The 19871-nt window shown below is 36.7% G+C and overlaps 1 protein-coding gene across 1 annotated transcript in view; it reads left to right on the forward strand.

Annotated features, from left to right (window-relative positions):
- LOC145989858 (U11/U12 small nuclear ribonucleoprotein 48 kDa protein-like) overlaps nt 1-19871 on the forward strand; it is an 83643-nt gene that overhangs the window by 60280 nt on the left and 3492 nt on the right. Inside the window, exon 5 of the mRNA XM_083125318.1 lies at nt 5155-5281. Coding sequence (XP_082981444.1) covers nt 5155-5281 — 127 coding nt within the window. The remainder of the gene's footprint in view (nt 1-5154; nt 5282-19871) is intronic.

Consider the following 19871-nt stretch of genomic DNA (forward strand, 5'->3'; position numbering starts at 1 on the left):
CGTAATAATGCAGGAGTAGCGGGGAAAAGGAGGGGGGAGGGAGGAAGCAAGTGGGCGGGACCAGTACCAGCCATCGGCAGCACAACATTAGCTGTGAAGACGACTAACTTGACGATCCATTCCGTGGAAGTGAGATTGTTTATTTTCACATGGTCAAAGGTTTTTACGGAGCTTTGAAATCTTCAACGTTTTACAGTTTTATAAGTGGTTAACAACGTTTTTGAACAGATTGCCGAGCATGTTTCAAGACCGCATGTTTTCCCCCAAAGACCATTTGACCTTGTTTCCTAGTCAGACACGGCATAATCTGCCACGAAGTCTGAAGACTGAAGAAGAGGACGGAAGTAGTGGTGATAACGGTGCAAGAGAAAATTGAAATGGTGTACATTTATGGAGAAAGTGGCAGGAATATCAATGATGCTGTGATTCTTTATGGTCAACGTTTTCCAAACTGGTGCGATCGCACGCTTCTTTTCGCAGAGTTGTTCAACAGTTCTCCACCAAGCGAACTGTACAACCAAAAAAAAGGAATCGCCGAAGAACAATTGCTGGAGAAAATAATGAAATTCCGGTAATAGCTGCAGTGGCTCATAACCCCCACGTTAGTACTCGACAAATAAGTCGTGAATCGGGAATTTCGTAGACTACTGTGTGCCAAATACTGAAGCGTAGAAAATATCATCCGTTTCATGTTTTGTTGCATTAAGAACTTCATGGCGATGATTTTCAAAACAGAGTGACAATCTGTCAATGGGCACTTCAGCAAATACAAGGAGACCCCAATTTCTTTACTCGAATTTTGTTCTCTGACGAGTCTACTTTTACACACCACGGTACGATTAATCGACACAACATGCATTATTGGAGTGTCGAAAACCCGCATTGGTTACGCCAAGTTGAACATCAGCGCTCTTGGAATGTAAATGTTTGGTGTGGAATAATTGGTGATAAACTTATTGGTCCATATTTTATCGATGGGAACTTAAATGGTGAGAAATATCGAAACTTCTTGCAGAGCAAACTTAGAGTATTGCTTGCAGACCTTCCCTTAGACGTGCGATAAACATTGTGGTTTCAACATGACGGTTGTCCAGCACATTATTCTGTTGCAGCACGGGAAGTATTAGATCGCATGTACAACCGTCGGTGGATCGGAAGAGGTGGTCCACTGTTTTGGCCTGCAAGATCGCCACATCTTACTTCGCTTGACTTTTGTTTGTGGTGCTATGTGAAGAGTGAAGTTTATAATGAACTGCCAACAACGCGTGAGAACATGGTTGAGCGAATCACCAATGCATGTCGAAAGATTTCACCGGGCACGCTTCTTAGTTGTGTCCAATCATTCCAAGTGGGGATAAATCAGTGTATCGATGTGGGTGGTGACATTTTCAAGCACTTATTGTAAAATGATTATTAAAAACAAGCACCCCGATGGTGAGAGGCGAGGCGACTCACCTAAAACAAGCACCCCGATGGTGAAAGGCAAGGGGACTCACATTAAAAAAGCACCCCGATGGGAACAAAATACTGCTACATCCACATCATTGTTCCTGGGTTATGCTAAATGCAGTTTCTTATAAAAATTCAACATGCCTCACGTCATTTTGCGAATAAAAGTGCATTTTTTATTTACCATTTCTGCAATATTTCATTTTGCGATTACAGCGCCATCTATCACAAATCCACAAATGCATTTAACACATTCGGGTCTGGAATCATAATACAGCATTGTTACCTCTGGTCTGCAGTTTTTGGTTGTTTTTAAAAAAAATCATAGAAAAAATATTTTAAATTTGTTTTTATTTACCACATATTTCTTAAATCTACAAAACTTCCTCTTTTCAATGAAAAAAAAATTGTTAAATTTTATTTTCATTTTCAGACGTTTTTTAATATTTTTTCAGCAATGTTTTGTGAAGAAGAAAAAAGTACAACATTGTAACAAATGTTAATATAGAGATACTTTAAGTTCGTAATCTGGAAATTTCAATAATTAACTACATAAACTATCAATACATCTTTTGAATCTTGCATAAGAATACTTCTTATGTGCACATAACAAAAAATAATTACAAATTACAAGTAATTATCGTTTGTATGAAAAAGTGGCTGCAGGACAGGACCAGACGATGTATCAGTTGGTTCTGCGTCATCTGTAAAAATTAAAGAAATAAATAAGTAAACTAAATAAATTAAATAAATTTTCATTTTACATACACTATACAAAATAATAAATGGAAAAACTAAAAATACATCAGTGCATGTAGGAGAATCAAGCAAGAGGCAAGATGAATAGACCCAAATAATTACCTCTTCTCACTTCATTCATAAAATACTAGAGTTTGCAACACTGTTTATATTGTCGACAATAATTATTATGAATATAACCTACCTTCCAAATCTTCAAATTCATCTGCATCATCAAAATCGTCGCTAACTTCAAACTCTGAGGTGGAATCCTCTATGCAGTCTGGATCTAATGATGCCATTCTAAACAATGCACAGTACATCAACCGGACAACAAACAGTCACAGGTGCGAGATAAAAATAGCACATGAGTCACCTAGCGGTGGGAATTTCAACAGAGGGGCTTGAATAAACACGTGCATGAGACGAAGTACGAGCCTAGCCCGTCGTTCAATCGGCAAAGCGATTGCATACCGCAGGACGGGCTATGCCCGTCGTTCGTCCACATTGACTTTAAGTGCACTGCAGGCTATGCCCGTCGTGAGACCCCAATGTGTTAAGACAAAACCTACGTATTTTTGTCTGGAGAATCCGAATCTGCAATACAAAATGGCGGTTCCCATTTGAGATTTTAAATTTGCCTCTCACTGTCCTCTGATCTTCAACCCCCAGGAGGTGGGTGGAGGTTAGAGTTTGGCATCATTGGATGAGCCCCTTCGTGACGAACAAATTTCATTCAGAACTTTTTTTTGATCAGATGCATACTTTTTGAGATATTTCTTTGTGTCAAGCTAAAAAACTCACCCAGTATATAGCAATGTCAAGGAAAATTTGTCTGAATTCCAGCATGGATTTCTGCCCAACTGCTCAATAGAAACAAACCTTGGTGAAAAACTGCATTACGTAAGAATGGTACTAGATGAGGGGGGCAGGTGGATGTAATATATACTGATTTTTCCAATGCTTTTGACACTATAGATATTGATGTACTACTAAGTAAATTGGGCACTTTCATCTTTTCCCAACCCCTCAGGATACTTATGGTGTCATACTTAATGAATAGAAAAAAATATGTTTCATATCAAGGCCACACATAAAGTGAATTTCTAGTATGTTCCGGAGTACTTCAAGGGTCCAACATAGGACCTCTTCTATTTCGTGATTAATTCTAGGAAACTGTTTTTGCAGATGACCTAAACTTCTTCCAAAGAATAAAAAGTATTGAAGACTGTGTTTGTCTACAACAAGACATACATAGATTGAGTGTGTGGTGCTTGTGCAAAGGTCTTTCTTTGAATGCAGCAAAATGCTATTCCATTACTAATTCTAAACAAAGAAGTATCTTAAATTTTCAATATAAAATTAATATTTACCAACGTTAAAAAATTGGAAACTGCAAAGGATCTAATCTATTTTGACTCTAAGCTAATTTTCACTCACCATATTAACAAAGTAATAAGTGATGCTTACAAACTTACCAGGTTCATTATTAGAATGGACATAGGCTTTCGAGACACTCATTATATTACTCTTTAGTACGCTCAAAACTTGAATTCAGGTCTGTTATTTCGAACACTGACAGTATAATACAGACTACAAAAATAGAGCGAGTACAATCAAAAATATTACGTTACATGAAGTACAAACTTGAAGGTACTTATTCCAGATTTGATTCCTAAAGTTATCTAATAGAAGAGCTCCGAATGCACAGGCTTGACGATCAGAGGACAGTCTGCGACCTGCTGCTGCCCTGGAAAATATTTAATGGGAAACTTGGCTTTCCTCTCTGGATCTTACAATTTAAATTACACGTTCCTAACAACAAAACGTGACCTAATCATCAAACATTTTTTGTGAATAGAGCACAAACAAACATTGTCAAAAAATCTCCTATCTGGAGAATGAGTGTCCTCTACAATGCCTTAGGGAAGCGTAACAAAAATATTGATTTATTCTGTATATCTTATATGCAATTTAAAAATGCTGTTATGAAAACACACTCAAGTAACGCTCACTGAAGCATGTATCCATTATGTCATGAACTCTCTAACTCGGCATGAGCCTGTTGGGTTCATTTATGTAAATAAATAAATAAATAAATAACTTTATATGTGATGTAAAAAGTAGGGATAGTCCTACATGAAATTTTTGCCAGTACTAATAAGTACCGGCATAAAATTGCCAATGTTTCATGAAATTGAATGGTCATTTACTTCCTTCATTACTGTAAGCAACTGCAATGGAATTTGCATTTGGAGAAGAAGTTGCATATTTAGACATTTACTTTAAAAAGCCATTGTATATGAATTTAAATTCATAAGAATACTAGCAAATTGGTAGAATTTTGAACTAAATTACAGGCTGTTTAACAAGTTGACTGCCACAATAGAAAAAAATCCATTTTGCTACAATGTTTTATTGCGAGAATAAAATAAAAATATTGAAAGCAATATGTTTGTTGGTGATTAGATGAAAAATTGATATTTTTTAATTATTGTATGTGCATGAGTCATATGCAACTCAAGCTGTGCTAGAATTAATTATTACGCTGCATGCCACATAAGTTATATTTGGCTCACATCATATTTATTGTTTTTTTTTTCTGAGCGTTGTTTTTTTTTCTGAACGTTAAGTCTTTTGTTATTTATAACATAACTGTGCCATATACTATTGTATTGATATTGTTTTAAAAATAAATATAAACGAAGTTAATGTACATCTATTAATTTGATCCACGCTTTTAAAATTGTTTGCATTTATTGCAACAATAAGAGCATCACTAGTTGAGATTTTCACGAACCATCTGCAATTTTTTTGTCCATAAATCTAGCATAAAACTAGCATTAGTTGAATACAACTCATGTGGCAGTTAACATGTTAAGGAGATAGATCAGTAAAATTATTAATTTACCAATTACTATGTCTTGTCCCTAATAAAAGTATTTTATCATTTTTTTTTAATTGTAGTGGACAAAAAGATCATGAAGGCAAACGACCAAAAACTCACATGGAGATTCTGGCTGAATTGAGGGATGCCAAACGTAGACGAATAAGCTACAAGAAGGTCCACACAAACCGTAAAAGTCATGTTGAGGTGAGTATGCATACATGTTGATGAAAAAATATATATATATATTTTTTACATAATTGTGAGGTAGGAATTGTAGCTTTCCTGGCAACGTGATTCGAACAAGTGTTCTTGGGTTATCACCCAGGTTAAGTTGATGTTAGCGTCCAACATTTCGAGTGCATGCATTGCTCTCATCATCAGGGTATGTTGAATTAAAGACCATTGCAAAGTTATATGTGTAAGTGTGAAGGGGGCGGAGCTTAGGTTCTGTCCCTGTGATGGGCTCGTTCTGGATCCTGGTGTTTTATTGGCGAATGTCTGCTTTTGCTGAGAAGTAAGTTTCATGCGTGTAAGCTGGTGTCCCATGTCCCTGTTGAGAGTCTTGCTTTACCGTGAAATGGTCATGGCTTCTTTTATTCTTCTTTCTCAGAAGCCGGGACATCCACCAATAATATACCGGGGTCTAGAATTAGCCAATCACAGGACAGAACCATCACAAATATAACTTTGCAAACATCTACTTAACCTAGCTGGTAACCCAAGAACACTGGTTCAAACTGTGACATAATTATACTATATAGTAGACCAATATTTGTGGTTATTAACAGTTGCATAATAAAGCTCAGCTGTTCTTGGTAAACATTGGGTGGAGTGAGCGGTCACCGACTCACGTGGAGGCACATTGCACAGTGGTTCCTGGGTGGCTACTCACCGGGAATGCCTTGAATTCCGAGAATTGTACGTGAATTATTGGCTCCAGGAATTTTGCGTGAATTCTACTTGAATTTTTCTTCGTAGACGTGAAAAATTACAGCATTTTTAATACAAATCCTATTCACATTTTATGCAAAAGGTAAAAAAAAGGTAAAGTGCTCCCCTGTGCATAGCACCACACCATGAAGGCGTATAGTGGGTGTGGGGGTAATGCCCCACACTTTCTTGATCCGGTCGTGAATGGGGGTGATGTGATCAGCATCACGCCTCTGACCACCTTTAACCCCCAGGTACCCATGTTATTTGACACTGGGTGGCCGCCGGGGCCGCTTCCATTGTTACAAAAGTTCCCAGATTTGAACCGGCCGGGGATCGAACTCGGGACCTTTAGCATGGTAGTCAGACGCGTTACCGACTGAGCCACAGCCACATTTTATGCAAATAAAAATTATTTTTTCGTATAATTTTGCTCGCTACGCTTGCAAATTCCTCCTTTTCTTAGTCTTATCAAGTTTATAACCATAGTTAGGGGACGGCGGGAGTCGGCCCTGGGCACCGAACTATCTAAATTAAAAAATGTTGTAAAATTGATTGATCGATTTGTGGTTTTAAGTCCACTTTATGCACAGAAAGGATAATCGGGACTGGACCTGCAGTTTAAAGTGGGATCCAAAGTACTGTGTCATGTGCTGAAAAAATAATTGAAATCGTTTGTTCAAACACAAATGCTTTAGCACCAACTTCTACCCTCTTTTTGCATAATTCACGAGGATAATAACGTCTTTGATACGACTACTACTACTACTAATAATAACAACAACAATGTTGGTCCCGGTGGGTTCGAATCCCAGCTTGGGCATGGATGTTTGTGACTACATTTATCAATTTCATCATATCACTCATCCCTATATTCGCAAATTAGCCAAACGTGGCACAAAAAGCAAAGTAAAAGAAAACAAATCAATAATAATAATAATAATAATAATGTTAATAACATTATTAACACTATTATTATTAGTATTAGTACATTTATCCTGCCATTTTCTCCATGCCTGTGTGGTTGCGCCTCTGATTGTAAATTGAAACTTAGCACCTTAAATTAAATATTTTAAATATATTATGTATACCGTTTAATTGAATTATAATTTTTGGATGTTGGAATCACATAGACCCTTTATATTATTAAGATATTTGTGTGTGGATGTTGAGAGGCGGTAATACGTAAGGTTGAAATAGAGAAAACATCTGCTTGAATTTTTGGAAAGTTCACCTTGAAAACCGGGAATTATACTTGAATTTTATCATGGTCCTAAAGTAGACCCACTTTAAACTGTTGGTCCATTCCTAATTATCCTATCTGTGCATAAAGTGGACTTAAAAAATCATTTCAATTCACTGGGGAGGCATGAGAACTTCCGGAATTTTTTTTTTTTTCTGAAACTTAAAATGTATTAATAGAAAAATACATAGTACGTTCCACATTGATATACACAATTTTTTTCTTCTTCCCCACTCACACATAATAGTTACACCTCGGTAGATATGTCAACCTTCTCAATGTAGTCTCCCTTCATCTCTATACTTCTCCAAGATCTCCTGAAACCACGTTGTTTGAGTTTGTCTCACCCATGTCGAGACAGCTGGTTGGAGGTCCTCAACGTCTGCAAAATTATGTTCACACAGAGGTTTCTTCAAAGCACTGAACAGGTGGTAATCAGAAGGGGCCAATTCGGGTGTATGTGGTAGCACCTGGAACCCCATAGAAACAATGGCGGTAGTCATCTCCAGACTTGTTGAGGTCACGCATTGTTGTGCTGCACGAGCACACCTTGCGCCCATTTCCCTGGCCTCTTCCTTTGAATTGCTTGGCGCAAGTGCTGAAGGGTGCTCACATATGCTGTGCTGTTCATGGTGGTCCTTGTTTCCAGCCAGTCAATCAGGAGGATGCCATCCTTGTCCCAAAACACCGTAGCCAAGCTATTGCCTGCCGAGGATGTTGTCCAGTACTTCTTCGGCGAGGGGCTATCTTTATGCTTCCTCTGCATGGATTGGACTTTGGTCTTTGGTTCATGGTAATGAATGCAAGTCTCGTCACCAGTCACAAGTTTTGACATGAAGCCTTCTGGATCCTGGTTATGGCATTGCAAGAGAGTGTGACTCACGTCCTCATGCTGTTGTCTCTGTGCTGCATTAAGAGTTTTGTGCATCTACCTGGCAGACAACTTCCCCAGTTTAAAGTGTTCGTGCATGATGTTATGCAGGGTGAGTGGTGAGTCCTGTGGCTGCCTCCATTTCTGAGAACGTTCTTCTGAATAAGCCTGTCCACTCGCGAAATGGTGACTGGCGTCATCACTGTCACTTTTCTTCCGGAACTGGTTCCGTTCTCCCTTGTTGTGCAGCCCTGTTTCCAGCCATCCACCCAGTTGTACAAGGTTCTTTGTGATGGTGCATACTCTCCACACACTGCTACCAATTGCCTGTGAATCTCTGCTGTGTAACACCCTCCTTCCACAGAAACCACGTTGTCCAGCGCTGTCCCTGCTGATCACTCTCCATGCTGTCACCGCACGTACTAACATCTGTTGGCGATATGCACTGTGGTTCACAGGTATTACATCCCCCTATCCTCTGCTGACACCTAGCAGCAGACCTATTCACTACCTATCAGTGACCATTATGACAAGCGAAATGGCAGACCATGGGTAGTGGGAATTTTGAAGTGTAAATCAATATCATCTTTCATCTTGAAAACAAGCTAATCACGATTTACTTAGAAATAATCATTTTTTTCCTTACGACGATGACAGAAACAGCACACAGGAAGATGAGAGTTCTGGCAATAGCGCATGACTCAAAATCAAAGTTTTTCTTAAAAGCTTGAGGAGCGTTGTTATTGCCAAGTGTAGTGAGGTCCACCAGCATGTTTTTCATTCGTGAGTAAAAGTGCTGTCCCAATGAATAAGTTTCTAGGCATGTGTAAGAAACGTGAACTGGAGATAATACAAAACCCGGTGTTTCTGAGAAACCAAAACTAAAGTACAGGAAATATGATAGGACATGGTTTCCATTTGTACTACTGTCGGGTTGAAGAACAGCCTGGATCTGTCATTGAAACGACATTAAAGTGTATTTACCATTCAGCGACTGTGCCTACAAAATCCCTTCCAGCATCGTAAAAAGTAGCATTGATTATGTTCACTTTTCTGCTACTTGTGACTAATCGCAAAGATGAGGATGAGTGATGGCATGATGAAATTTATGGGTCACACCCACAAAGAACACCCATGCCCAAGCTGAGATTCAAACCCCGGACCCCCTGGCATCTTAGCGCATTGTGTTAAGAAGTCCACCATATGTCGACATACAAAGTAGCATATCGTGTAGCACAAAAGTGAGTAAAAATTAAAAAGGGAGGAAATTTTCGTGAGATAATTTCTAATTATAATTTAATTTAATATAATACATATTATATAATAATAAGAACCTCTCTTTATATTTTAAAACTCACACCATAGCTGAAGAACTTATTTTGCCAGCAGTAATTGATATGGTCTCGGGTATGGTTTAATCTGCTCCTAAACAATTGAGCAGTGTTCCTTTTTCTGATAGCAGGATCAGTCATATAATAGTTGACCTGACCGAGAATATACTTAAATGCGCAATTGATCCAACAACTTAAGGACAAGAAACTTGCTATCCAATTGGACGAAGCAACTGATAGGAACAATGATGCGAAGTTGACCTGCTATGTGAGATAATGGGATTAATTGCCAAAAACAATAAGTTTTTTTTTAAGGTCTGTTTTGTGAAAGTATCACAATCAGCACAACAGCAAATGAGTTGTTTGAAATTGCCGACAAGCTTTTGGAGAACTGCATAAGTGACTTACATGGCATACTGTCATTGGCAAAAATAGTAGAGAACTACGTCAAAAGTCGGCCTCCAAAACCCAGATTATTATAATTTTTTTTTTTTTAATATGTGTTGATATGGGAACTCAACACACTTCACTTCTGTATTATTACTCACAGTTGTCTCATGGCATCTTGTGTGCTGTTGAACCAGAGTTTGCCCGGATCGGCTCAGCCAAGTTTTCCCCATGTGTGTTTTTCAGAAAAACCCACCAAAAAAAAGCCAATTCTTTTTTATTTTTTTCCCAGAAAATTTTAAAAATTATTGCTTTAAATACTTGTGAGATTCTAAGATTGTCAGAAAGTTTTGGAAAACTTGTAAAGAAAAGGCTTAGCAGAGCTTATAATACTAAAAATAATTAATGCAGTACAAGTCAAAGTGGGTCTTTTCAGGCTGTTTTCCTCATATTGCTAGAAATGGATAACAGAAATAAGAGGAACATATATATCCAAGAAACAATAAAGCGAAAGTATCAGAAAAGTTTAGTTAGAACATTTGCATTGATTGATACAGCATAGTTGAATGAAGCTTATAATTTTGAAATGTGGTAGCACTTTGGTTATCAGTCACTTCCTTATGTGGGGAAAACCATAGTGGCACATCACAGTTTCACCTGTGACGATCAATTGATACAATAAATTTTTGCGTGTTTAAAACATTACATGGGAGAATTGAGGACATTTTCGTTAATTGTGGCATAATTTAATCGGAACACTCTTTAAAAGAGTTTTTTTTATTTCTCATCATAATGGATTGCTTGCCTATGTGGCTATGCAGGATAAATGGTATTTATATCTGGTTAGAAGCTCTATAACCATGAAGCCTTGCACCTTCATAATCTACCACAAGGGCCTCCCCGATGGCTCAGTGATAGCATCGTCACGTAATCAAGGGGTTTGATACCTAGTGGAGGCACATGGTGGTTTCGGATTCCACTTTAAACTGTAGGTCTAGTCCTGATTAGCCTTACTGTGCCTAAAGTGGAGTTAAAACGCCAACTCAATGAATCAATCAATTAATAATCTACCACAATTTCAATTTTTTTTTCAAGGGTGTTGGGTACTCAAGTAAATATATTGTATGGACTAGAGTTTTGAACTTTGTGCACGAAACTTAAGGAAGCATTATGGTATTATTTGCACTATAATTTGACAATAAAATTTTCAAAATATGGTGCATGATTTAGGAGGAGCATGAGTTGGTGTGGATGGGCAGAGAGGGATAAGTCATGTATTTAGTGGCCACGATAAATGCTGTAAATTTAGAATCATAATGGAAAAATTATTTCTGCAGCTAGAAAATTTTTGATCGAAATTGGACAATGTGTGTCAAGATGGTGGCTTACAAAGAAATGAAATAAATGAGATAAAAAAAATGTGTTTTAGCTGTACATAATTCATTCCAACATAGTCACAACAGTGCATTCACAAAATAATTTGTTTCATAAATTGAAGTTGAGAATGGAATATTCCTAAAAAATATGCTTCAAGGGAGATTTCACGCTGAAGTGATAAGCTGCAAGTGACACTTGTTTCTCTGCTCAGTTTGCATGATGATACCAATATATTGCACTTAGCAGTTTGTTAGTCACCAGAAGAAAACGTAAGAAGAGACTTTGCTATGTGTAAATCATGTTGTAAAATTTGTGCAAGTGATTTAAACTCGTGAGAGGAATGTTGTCCTTGAGAAATAGAAGAAATCATATGCACCAACCTCAAACTGTATGTGCTTGACTTCTCACATTCATTTACAGCCTGGCTAAAACAAAGACATACATACTAGAGCAGTGGTTCTCAACGATCATGAGTCCGTGGCCTGGTAAATTCTTTTTTTTTAGAAGTCAATGTGCGGATCCCAAGGATTTTTCTCATAGATATCTTTCCAGTATTTAAATTTTTTACATAAATTAACATGTACCCTTGAAATTAAATATTAATAAATAAATTCTGGCATAATCGTAAAAAGCAATAGTTTGATTACATGTAGGCTTCTTGACAAATATCAAAATGTGGGAGGCTTTTATGTCATCACATTGTAATAATCGATTGATCGTGGGTTCGATACCCAGTAGAGGCACATAGTATTGCAGATCCCACTTTAAACTGTATTTCCATTCTTATTTAGTCTATTTGTGCATAAAGTGGACTTAAAAAAAAATCTCAACTGAAATATGAAATTAGGATTATGTTATTCGCCAACCACTTTTAGCAGAACCTCTCACCGCTAAGTATAATAGATACCAGGGTCCACTACCGGTCCATGGCCCACCGATTGAGAAACACTGCACAATATTTGACTGATCTATACTTTGGACAGACTTGCCTCCAAGTGTTGCCTGTTTCAAACAAAGCAGTCATGACCTAAATGGCCAAAATACGACCTCTACATGATATTGAAGGCAAATTGCAGCCAAATATTGTGTTTAAATCTTGAAACATTATTCATACTGATAATTTATTATATATATCAACAAATTAGAGGTTCAAAAATGTTGTAAGTCTACCGGTTGGTGTGTATTCTAGACATTTAATATAGCTCATTGGGGTGAAGCATTCATTGCGTATGTCCGAACAACAAACTGAGGCTACATGATTCATGGTACTGAGAAAACTGCCCAGTCCAAGTGACATGCAAGTGACAAGCGAGACACATGCAGCTTGTCATGTCACTTTGGTTCAAAAGGTTCAATTGATTACTTAGCGTTCGCTTCCAAGCGACATGTGTCACTTGCAGCCTTCCAGCTTGTCCCCTGTTGCATGTCACTTCGGTGTGAAATCTCTCTAACATGCTTACATTTGAGTATCATTGCAGGGGATAAAAGATAACAAATCTGATTGATAAAATTAAAAGTCTCACTGTAAAAAAGTTTACAGTTATTGCATTTTTTTGGAAGAAAGGTTTTGTCACTATTCTAGTTGATTTGTTGTGTCACTGTGTTGGTTTGGTAATGTGTTCATCATAAGAAGTACTCAAAATTGTGTTATGTTCATAAATGATGATGCATCCAATTATATACATACATGCATTTCTCTTGTTAAAATAATATGTTTTTAGTTTTTTTCTCACCTATAATAAGGTGCCAGTATGGAGTACTGCTGTGTACTGCCAGAAAAAAAAGCACTGGTTATCATATTTTGTACCCCCCTTCCCCTCCTGTAATTGGGGAGAGGGGGAGGATATGAAAAGTTCAAATTGCACATGGAAATTATCGCTGGCATGTAAGAAACAGAAAAATATTTGCATCATTGTCATATGACCAATGTAACGACACACACCTACGCACAACTTTCACAGACGAAAAGCTAGAATGCAGTGAAAAATGAGCGCCGTTTCTTGCAGCTGCTTGAAATTTTATTTTTAGGCAATGCAGGTTAACCTGTGTTGCAACTGGTGGAACACTTGTGCTCAAAAACAAACGTTTCCTTCAGCGTGCCTCGAAATTCCATTCTCACAACGCAGATTCAACAACCAGTCTTCCCCTCCCCCACCCCCACCCCTTGCTTGCGCCCGAATGGAAAACTTTTATTTCGACATCTGATACTTATAAACAAGCTTCCTTCGAATGCAATTACCAGGCGGGAGTGAAAAGTATTGCTTTAGAACAACAAAGCCGGTCTTCCTTTGTCGGCAAAAATTTTCCCTTGAAAAGAGATGCTAAAGAGAATTCCCTTTTCCCCTCCATTTTCATGAAGACAAAAAAAGTGCAAGAAACATTTCTGTTAAATACATGTGTTAGGAACAATATATATTAAAAAATCGAAATTCTAGCCAAAAATGGAAAAGTTATAACGTAAAAACTACAACCTTGACACAGCGTCTTGATCGAGATGCTTGGGACCGTGAGGGTTACATATGGGTATCTCGACCGAAACACTTAGGACCCAAAAGGTTAAGTGTATACCTCGACTTTAAAAAAAAAAATGGTCCGATGATGCCATAAACCACACCATACAGTGACCTTTTACGGATGCAAGGGCTTCTCTTGAATCTCTTGTGAATTATTTTAATTAAAAAAAAAAAAAAATTGTTTGTTAACATATCCACTTAACCAGAAATGAGCTTCATCTAAGAAGATAATTTTTTCCCCAAAATTATGATCCATTTCAAGATGTTCTAAAACTCAAGAATCAAACATTCTTGAAGCATGTATTTAGCCATGATGAATTGTCACAGTATACTAAACACAAATGAGAACTAATGACAGTTATAACATTTGAAGCATACTTGCCAGTTCATTTCAAAATCATATCATTCTTATTGGAAAACCCTTTACTTCAAGAAAATAATCTTTGGGATGTACATGCAGTTACATTTGAGCTACTGTAAAGGAGTTTTCAACCATCTATATATAGTGCATCAAACACTTTTTGTCAGACTTTTAAGGTATTTCATTTGACTCCCTCGTATTTGTCTTATGTCACTTTTTGACATTTTTCGCTAATTGCACCAATGATTTATTGATTGAATTGTTGTTTTATGTCCACTTTATGAACAGAGAGGCTAATCGGGACTGAACCTACAGCTTAAAGTGGGATCCGAACCACTTATGCCTCCACTGGGTATCAAAGCTGGGACCCCTTGATAAAGGCAATTGCACAAATGAGAATGAATGACAATAGATAAAACTGATGGACACTTGCAAAGAGATTCAAACCCATTCTGGAACTTAAACAAACGTGTGAATCACTGAATCAATTCATTTGACCACTGAAGGGGCTATTAAGTTCTTCAGTTTCATCAATTTTATGTTTCCGCTAATGTAAGTTAGTCAATATTATTGCCAGAATACTCAAAATAGACAAGTCAGTTTTTGTTGTATCAGCTGTCTGGAATTGATGGCATGTACTAAGACATAAGCAGTTTAGCCTCTACAAGGTCCAAAAGTTGTTAACTTTTTAAGATTTCGGGGGTTTGTTATTTGTGTTGGGGGTACCTAAAATTGTTTCTTGGCAGTTTTTAACCCTTTATAACGTGAATTTTTGTTATGGAACAAAATGGTAGTTTGAAACATGTATTTGTATTGGTAACACTTCCTGTGGCAGGATTGAAAACAAAGAATCATCTCACATTGTAATAATACTAATTACAACTAATGGGACCTGAAAGTCCCAACAAGCCACTAATGTTTTGTGTATAAACAGAGAAATTATGTACGTCAGATGGTGCTTAGTTATAAAATATATACTCTTACATGCAAAATATCTACACCGTAACTGTTGCACATTTTAGAATATACTCCTCAGAAGACAAATATATAAATTAAAAGACAAATAAGCAAGAAAAAGTGAATAAAAACAGTCATCACTCTTGACTTCCCATCAGTGGTGTGCCCTGGCTTTTGGTAAAGGGTTAAGTTATATATACATTTTGTTAGTAGTCAGCCCTTATTTTCCATCTTTTCCCCTTTATTGACAATTTTTTTTAAAATTAAAAGGGAAGGGGGAGGGGTGTTACAACCCCCGCCAACATTCCCTTGGGCAGACCACAACCTTATATTCATCTCTATTTTGCTCAAATGGTGTTTCTACATCAGAGATATTTTCTGTCCAGTCACCCATCAATATCGATATTTATGCCATAGCCCTACAACACCAAAATGAGCTGTCTAGTGCATTGTGGCATGCAAGGAGGGAGAGGGGTGGGGTGGCTGTGGGGGCGTCATATCCTCCATTTCACCCAGTATGTCAAAATTAGGAAAGAATAGCAAAATGAAGAAATGAAACAAATTTAAGCAATTATAATAGAATAAAGCGAGAAGTTAACCGCACGTTTAGAAGTAAAAAAAGAGATTACTTGAAAAGCGTAATTAACGAAATTGAAACAAACAGCAAAAACAAAAATATCAGAGATTTATATAAAGGTGTAAATGAATTTAGAAAGGTGTGGCAACCTAAAGTAAACTTGATAAAAGATAAAAACTGTGATTTTCTAGCTGACCCAAGTGATATTCTAAATAGATGGAAGAACTACTTGAATGACCTTTTAAATGTTCATGTAGGAGATAAATCAGAATTAAATGAAGTCCACACGGCAGAACCTTTAGTTCCAGAACCTAACTTGACTGAAGTTAAAGATTCTATTAAAAGGCTAAAGAATAACAAAGCACCTGGCATTGATTTAATACCAGCTGAGTTAATTAAATATGGTGGAAATTCATTAGTATGTCAAATTCATAAATGAATTTGTTTAATATGGAATAAAGAAGAAATCCCTCAACAGTGGAAAGAACCCATAATTGTTCCTTTGTTTAAAAAAGGTGATAAAATGAACTGCAATAATTACCGTGGAATTTCTCTACTCTCAACAACATATAAAATATTATCTAACATTCTTTTAACAAGACTAACCCCATATGCTAATGAAATTATAGGTGATTATCAATGTGGATTTAAACGTAACAGATCAACTACAGATCAAATTTTTCACATCAGACAGACACTTGAAAAAAAGTGGGAATATAATCAAAATGTCCATCAGCTATTCATTGATTTCAAAAAAGCATATGATTCGGTCAAAAGAGATAAATTATATAATATATTAGTAGAGTTTGGAATACGTAAAAAGCTTGTTAGTATGATAAAAGTATGCACCAGTGAAACAGAAAGTAAAATTCGTGTGGGTATTAATGTGTCTGACAAATTTACAATTCATGATGGGTTAAAACAAGGAGATCCATTATCTCCATTGCTCTTTAATTTTGCCTTAGAATATGCTGTTAGGAAGGTAAAAGAAACTAACGAAGGACTAAAATTAAATGGTGTGACTCAGTTGTTAGCATGTGCAGATGATGTAGACTTACTGGGGGATGACGTGAATACAATTAAGAATAATGCTAAAATATTTTTCAAAACTGCTAGAGAGATAAGTTTGGAAGTTAACAAGGAGAAAACTAAATATATGTTTACAGGCCGAAACCAAGTGTTAGGTAATAATCAAAATCTAATTATTGATAACAACTCATTAGAACCAATTTCCAAATTCAAATACTTAGGAGTAATATTAACAAATGAAAATTATATTAAAGAGGAAATAAAAAGTAGGCTTAATTCAGGAAATGCATGTTACTTCTCTCTTCATAAACTTTTGTCTTCTCGTTTAATATCTAAGAAACTAAAAGTTAAATATACAAAACAGTAATTTTGCCTGTAGTATTATATGGATGTGAAACTTGGTCCCTTACATTGAAAGAAGAACATAAATTGAGAGTATTTGAAAATAAGATCCTTCGGAAAATCTTTGGACCTAAAAGGGATGAGGAGACAGGTGAGTGGAGAAGGTTACATAATTTAGAACTACGTAATTTGTATTCATGTCCAGATATTATCAGAATAATTAAATCAAGAAGACTTAGGTGGGCAGGCCATGTGGCACGAATGGGAGAGGAAAGAGGAGTTTACAGGATTCTTGTTGGGAAACCTGATGGTAAGAGACCTGTAGGAAGGCCAAGACGAAGATGGAGGGACAACGTTGTTATAGACCTAAAGGAAATCGGTATGGATGGAAAAGAGTAGAGTATGTAGATCTTGCTCAAGATAGGGACAGATGGAAGGCCTGTGTTGCTGCAACCATGAATCTTCGGGTTTAAGAAGGCTAGAGAGTTAGTTTTAGTTAATTTATATGAGCTAAGAAAAATGTATAAAAAATTCTGGGGTACTTACAATTGTTTTAACACCTAAATTTCATAAATCTGGTCAATAAGGCTGCATTACTGACGCTTAGGTCTAAGAAATTATTTACTGCTCCCTTGCATATACTTCCAGCAGCACCTGCCGTTTCTTGTGAGTAGTAAACACTACATTTAACAAGGATGCACATGTCCCATCGAGTCAGAAACCAACTGTGTCATGTAGCATAGGGTGTAGGGATGTGACGACCTCATCACCCAGTGACTTGTTCACTGCAGTTAGTCAACCAAACAGAGTGAAATGGTCAACATTTTTCTCTGTTGGGATTTACAGAGCTGTCCTGTCATGGTCTATGAACATCCCACAATCGGCAGAAGTGAGGTATGTTTGGTGAACTACAATATGATCCTCCCAGTCATCGAGTCAGATACCAACTGTGTCATGTAGCAAGCGTGTGTAGGATGTGAGAATTTGAAGTGCCAACAGGCGATAAATGATTAACTACCATAGGGCCATTCCATGTGAAATCAACCAATGAAGAGACACTTTTCAATCTCACATATTTTGATTCATTTGAAATTTGGCACACTGAAAGGGCCACGTGAGATGTGAAAATGTGCAAATTTTCAGATCCATGCAACATTTCGGCAACCAGTGCACCTATAGAAGTGATTTAGAGGGCATTGGAAAGGTCTTGAAGAGCTTTCTCACATGAGATATTACATTCCTGTTAAGGGTATATATATAAAAAATTGAAGGTGAAGGTGCTGCAAAGAAAATTTTGGTAGCAATTTTCTTAAAAACGGTCTCTTAATTCTTTTAAGAAAATTGCATATAATAGATACTTACTTACTGAACTGTACAAAATTTAAAAATGGGATGCTAATGTGATCTCGAGTTATGTTAGATGTAAGTTATGTTAGGGTAGGTTAGGTAATGCATGATAACATATTTTGATAAAAAATTTACTATAATTAAATATAAACACAATATTGTTTGAATCAATGCACAGGATGCTAATATTTACATCCCAATTCCTAGAAATACAGGGTGATTCAAAAGTCCCATCACATAGGTAACTCCGTTAGTGCAAATTGCGAAAAATGGTATGAAGGAAAGTTGTTAGAAAGGCAAGTTTCAATCTAAAGTTCTGGAATTTCCAATGTAGTATGCACCATTCAAGCTGTACATTGGTATGAGCCTGCCTCACTGATAGCCGAAAATTCCATATGATGTCATTGAAATACCATACAGCACTGGATAAATTAAGGACTTGTAATGATAATTACATGAGAGGTAAACAAGTAAAGTAAAGAATGTGAATGTGTGACATACACAGTGTCACAGTGTGATTAACGAACACAGCCTGTGTAGCCTGATTTTCATGTGTGTGTGTTTAGCCATTTCTAGTGGACTGGATAAGAGAGGGGTATTTGCGTCACATGTTCAAGTTTTTTACTTCTTTCATTTGCCTGTATTTATTACCACCAATTCTTAATTTACCCAGTACTGTATGGTACTGCGATAACACGAGAGTATTCCAAGCCAAGCATGTGGCATTTTCCGCTATCAGTGAGGCTCTAGTGGACAGCTTGAATGGTGTATGCTACGTTGAAAACTCAAGCACTTTAGATTGAAATTTTCCTATGTTCAACAACTTTCCCCCTCTTTTATTTTTTGTTATGTGCATTAATAACTGAGTTGCCTATGGAACATGACTTTTGAATCACCCTGTATTTCTAAGAACTGGGATGTAAATATCAACTTCGTGTATGTTAATTCAAACAATATTGTGCATTATATTTAATTTTCATTCCTGTTATGCCTTTACTTTTGAATGATAGTAGTTTGTCTAACATAATTCCAGATACCATTGGCATCCTCTCTTAAAATTTTGTACAGTTATTCAGTAATAATGTATGTATGGTATAATATTTTTAAGAAGAATTGAAAGACCCATTTTTGAGAAAATGGCTACCAAAATTTTCTTTACACCATCTTCGCTTCTATTTTTTACACTGACATAGGCTTGCTATATATTGTGTGAAAGAGCCCTTGAAGATCTCTTGAGTGCCATCTGAATCACTTCTACATGTGCCCTGATTACCAAAATATTGTATTTTAAAGTTAACAAGATGTTGAAAAAAGTGGTCAAAATCGCACATTTTGCACCCTGCAATTTTGGAAATACAAAAGAAATGGATCTGCAACTTTGCATATTTTCCTCCCTCAGGTGGCCCTTTCAGTATGCCCAATTTCAAATGAATCAAAAAATACACTCATGCTCATAAATTAAGGATAATAGAGGTTTTGGTGCCCCACGATACAGCACTGAAACAAACTAGTTGTGGTAGCACAGACAC

This window comes from Lepisma saccharinum, chromosome 7 (genome assembly GCF_977018435.1).
Source record: "Lepisma saccharinum chromosome 7, izLepSacc3.1, whole genome shotgun sequence".
NCBI lineage: Eukaryota > Metazoa > Arthropoda > Insecta > Zygentoma > Lepismatidae > Lepisma > Lepisma saccharinum.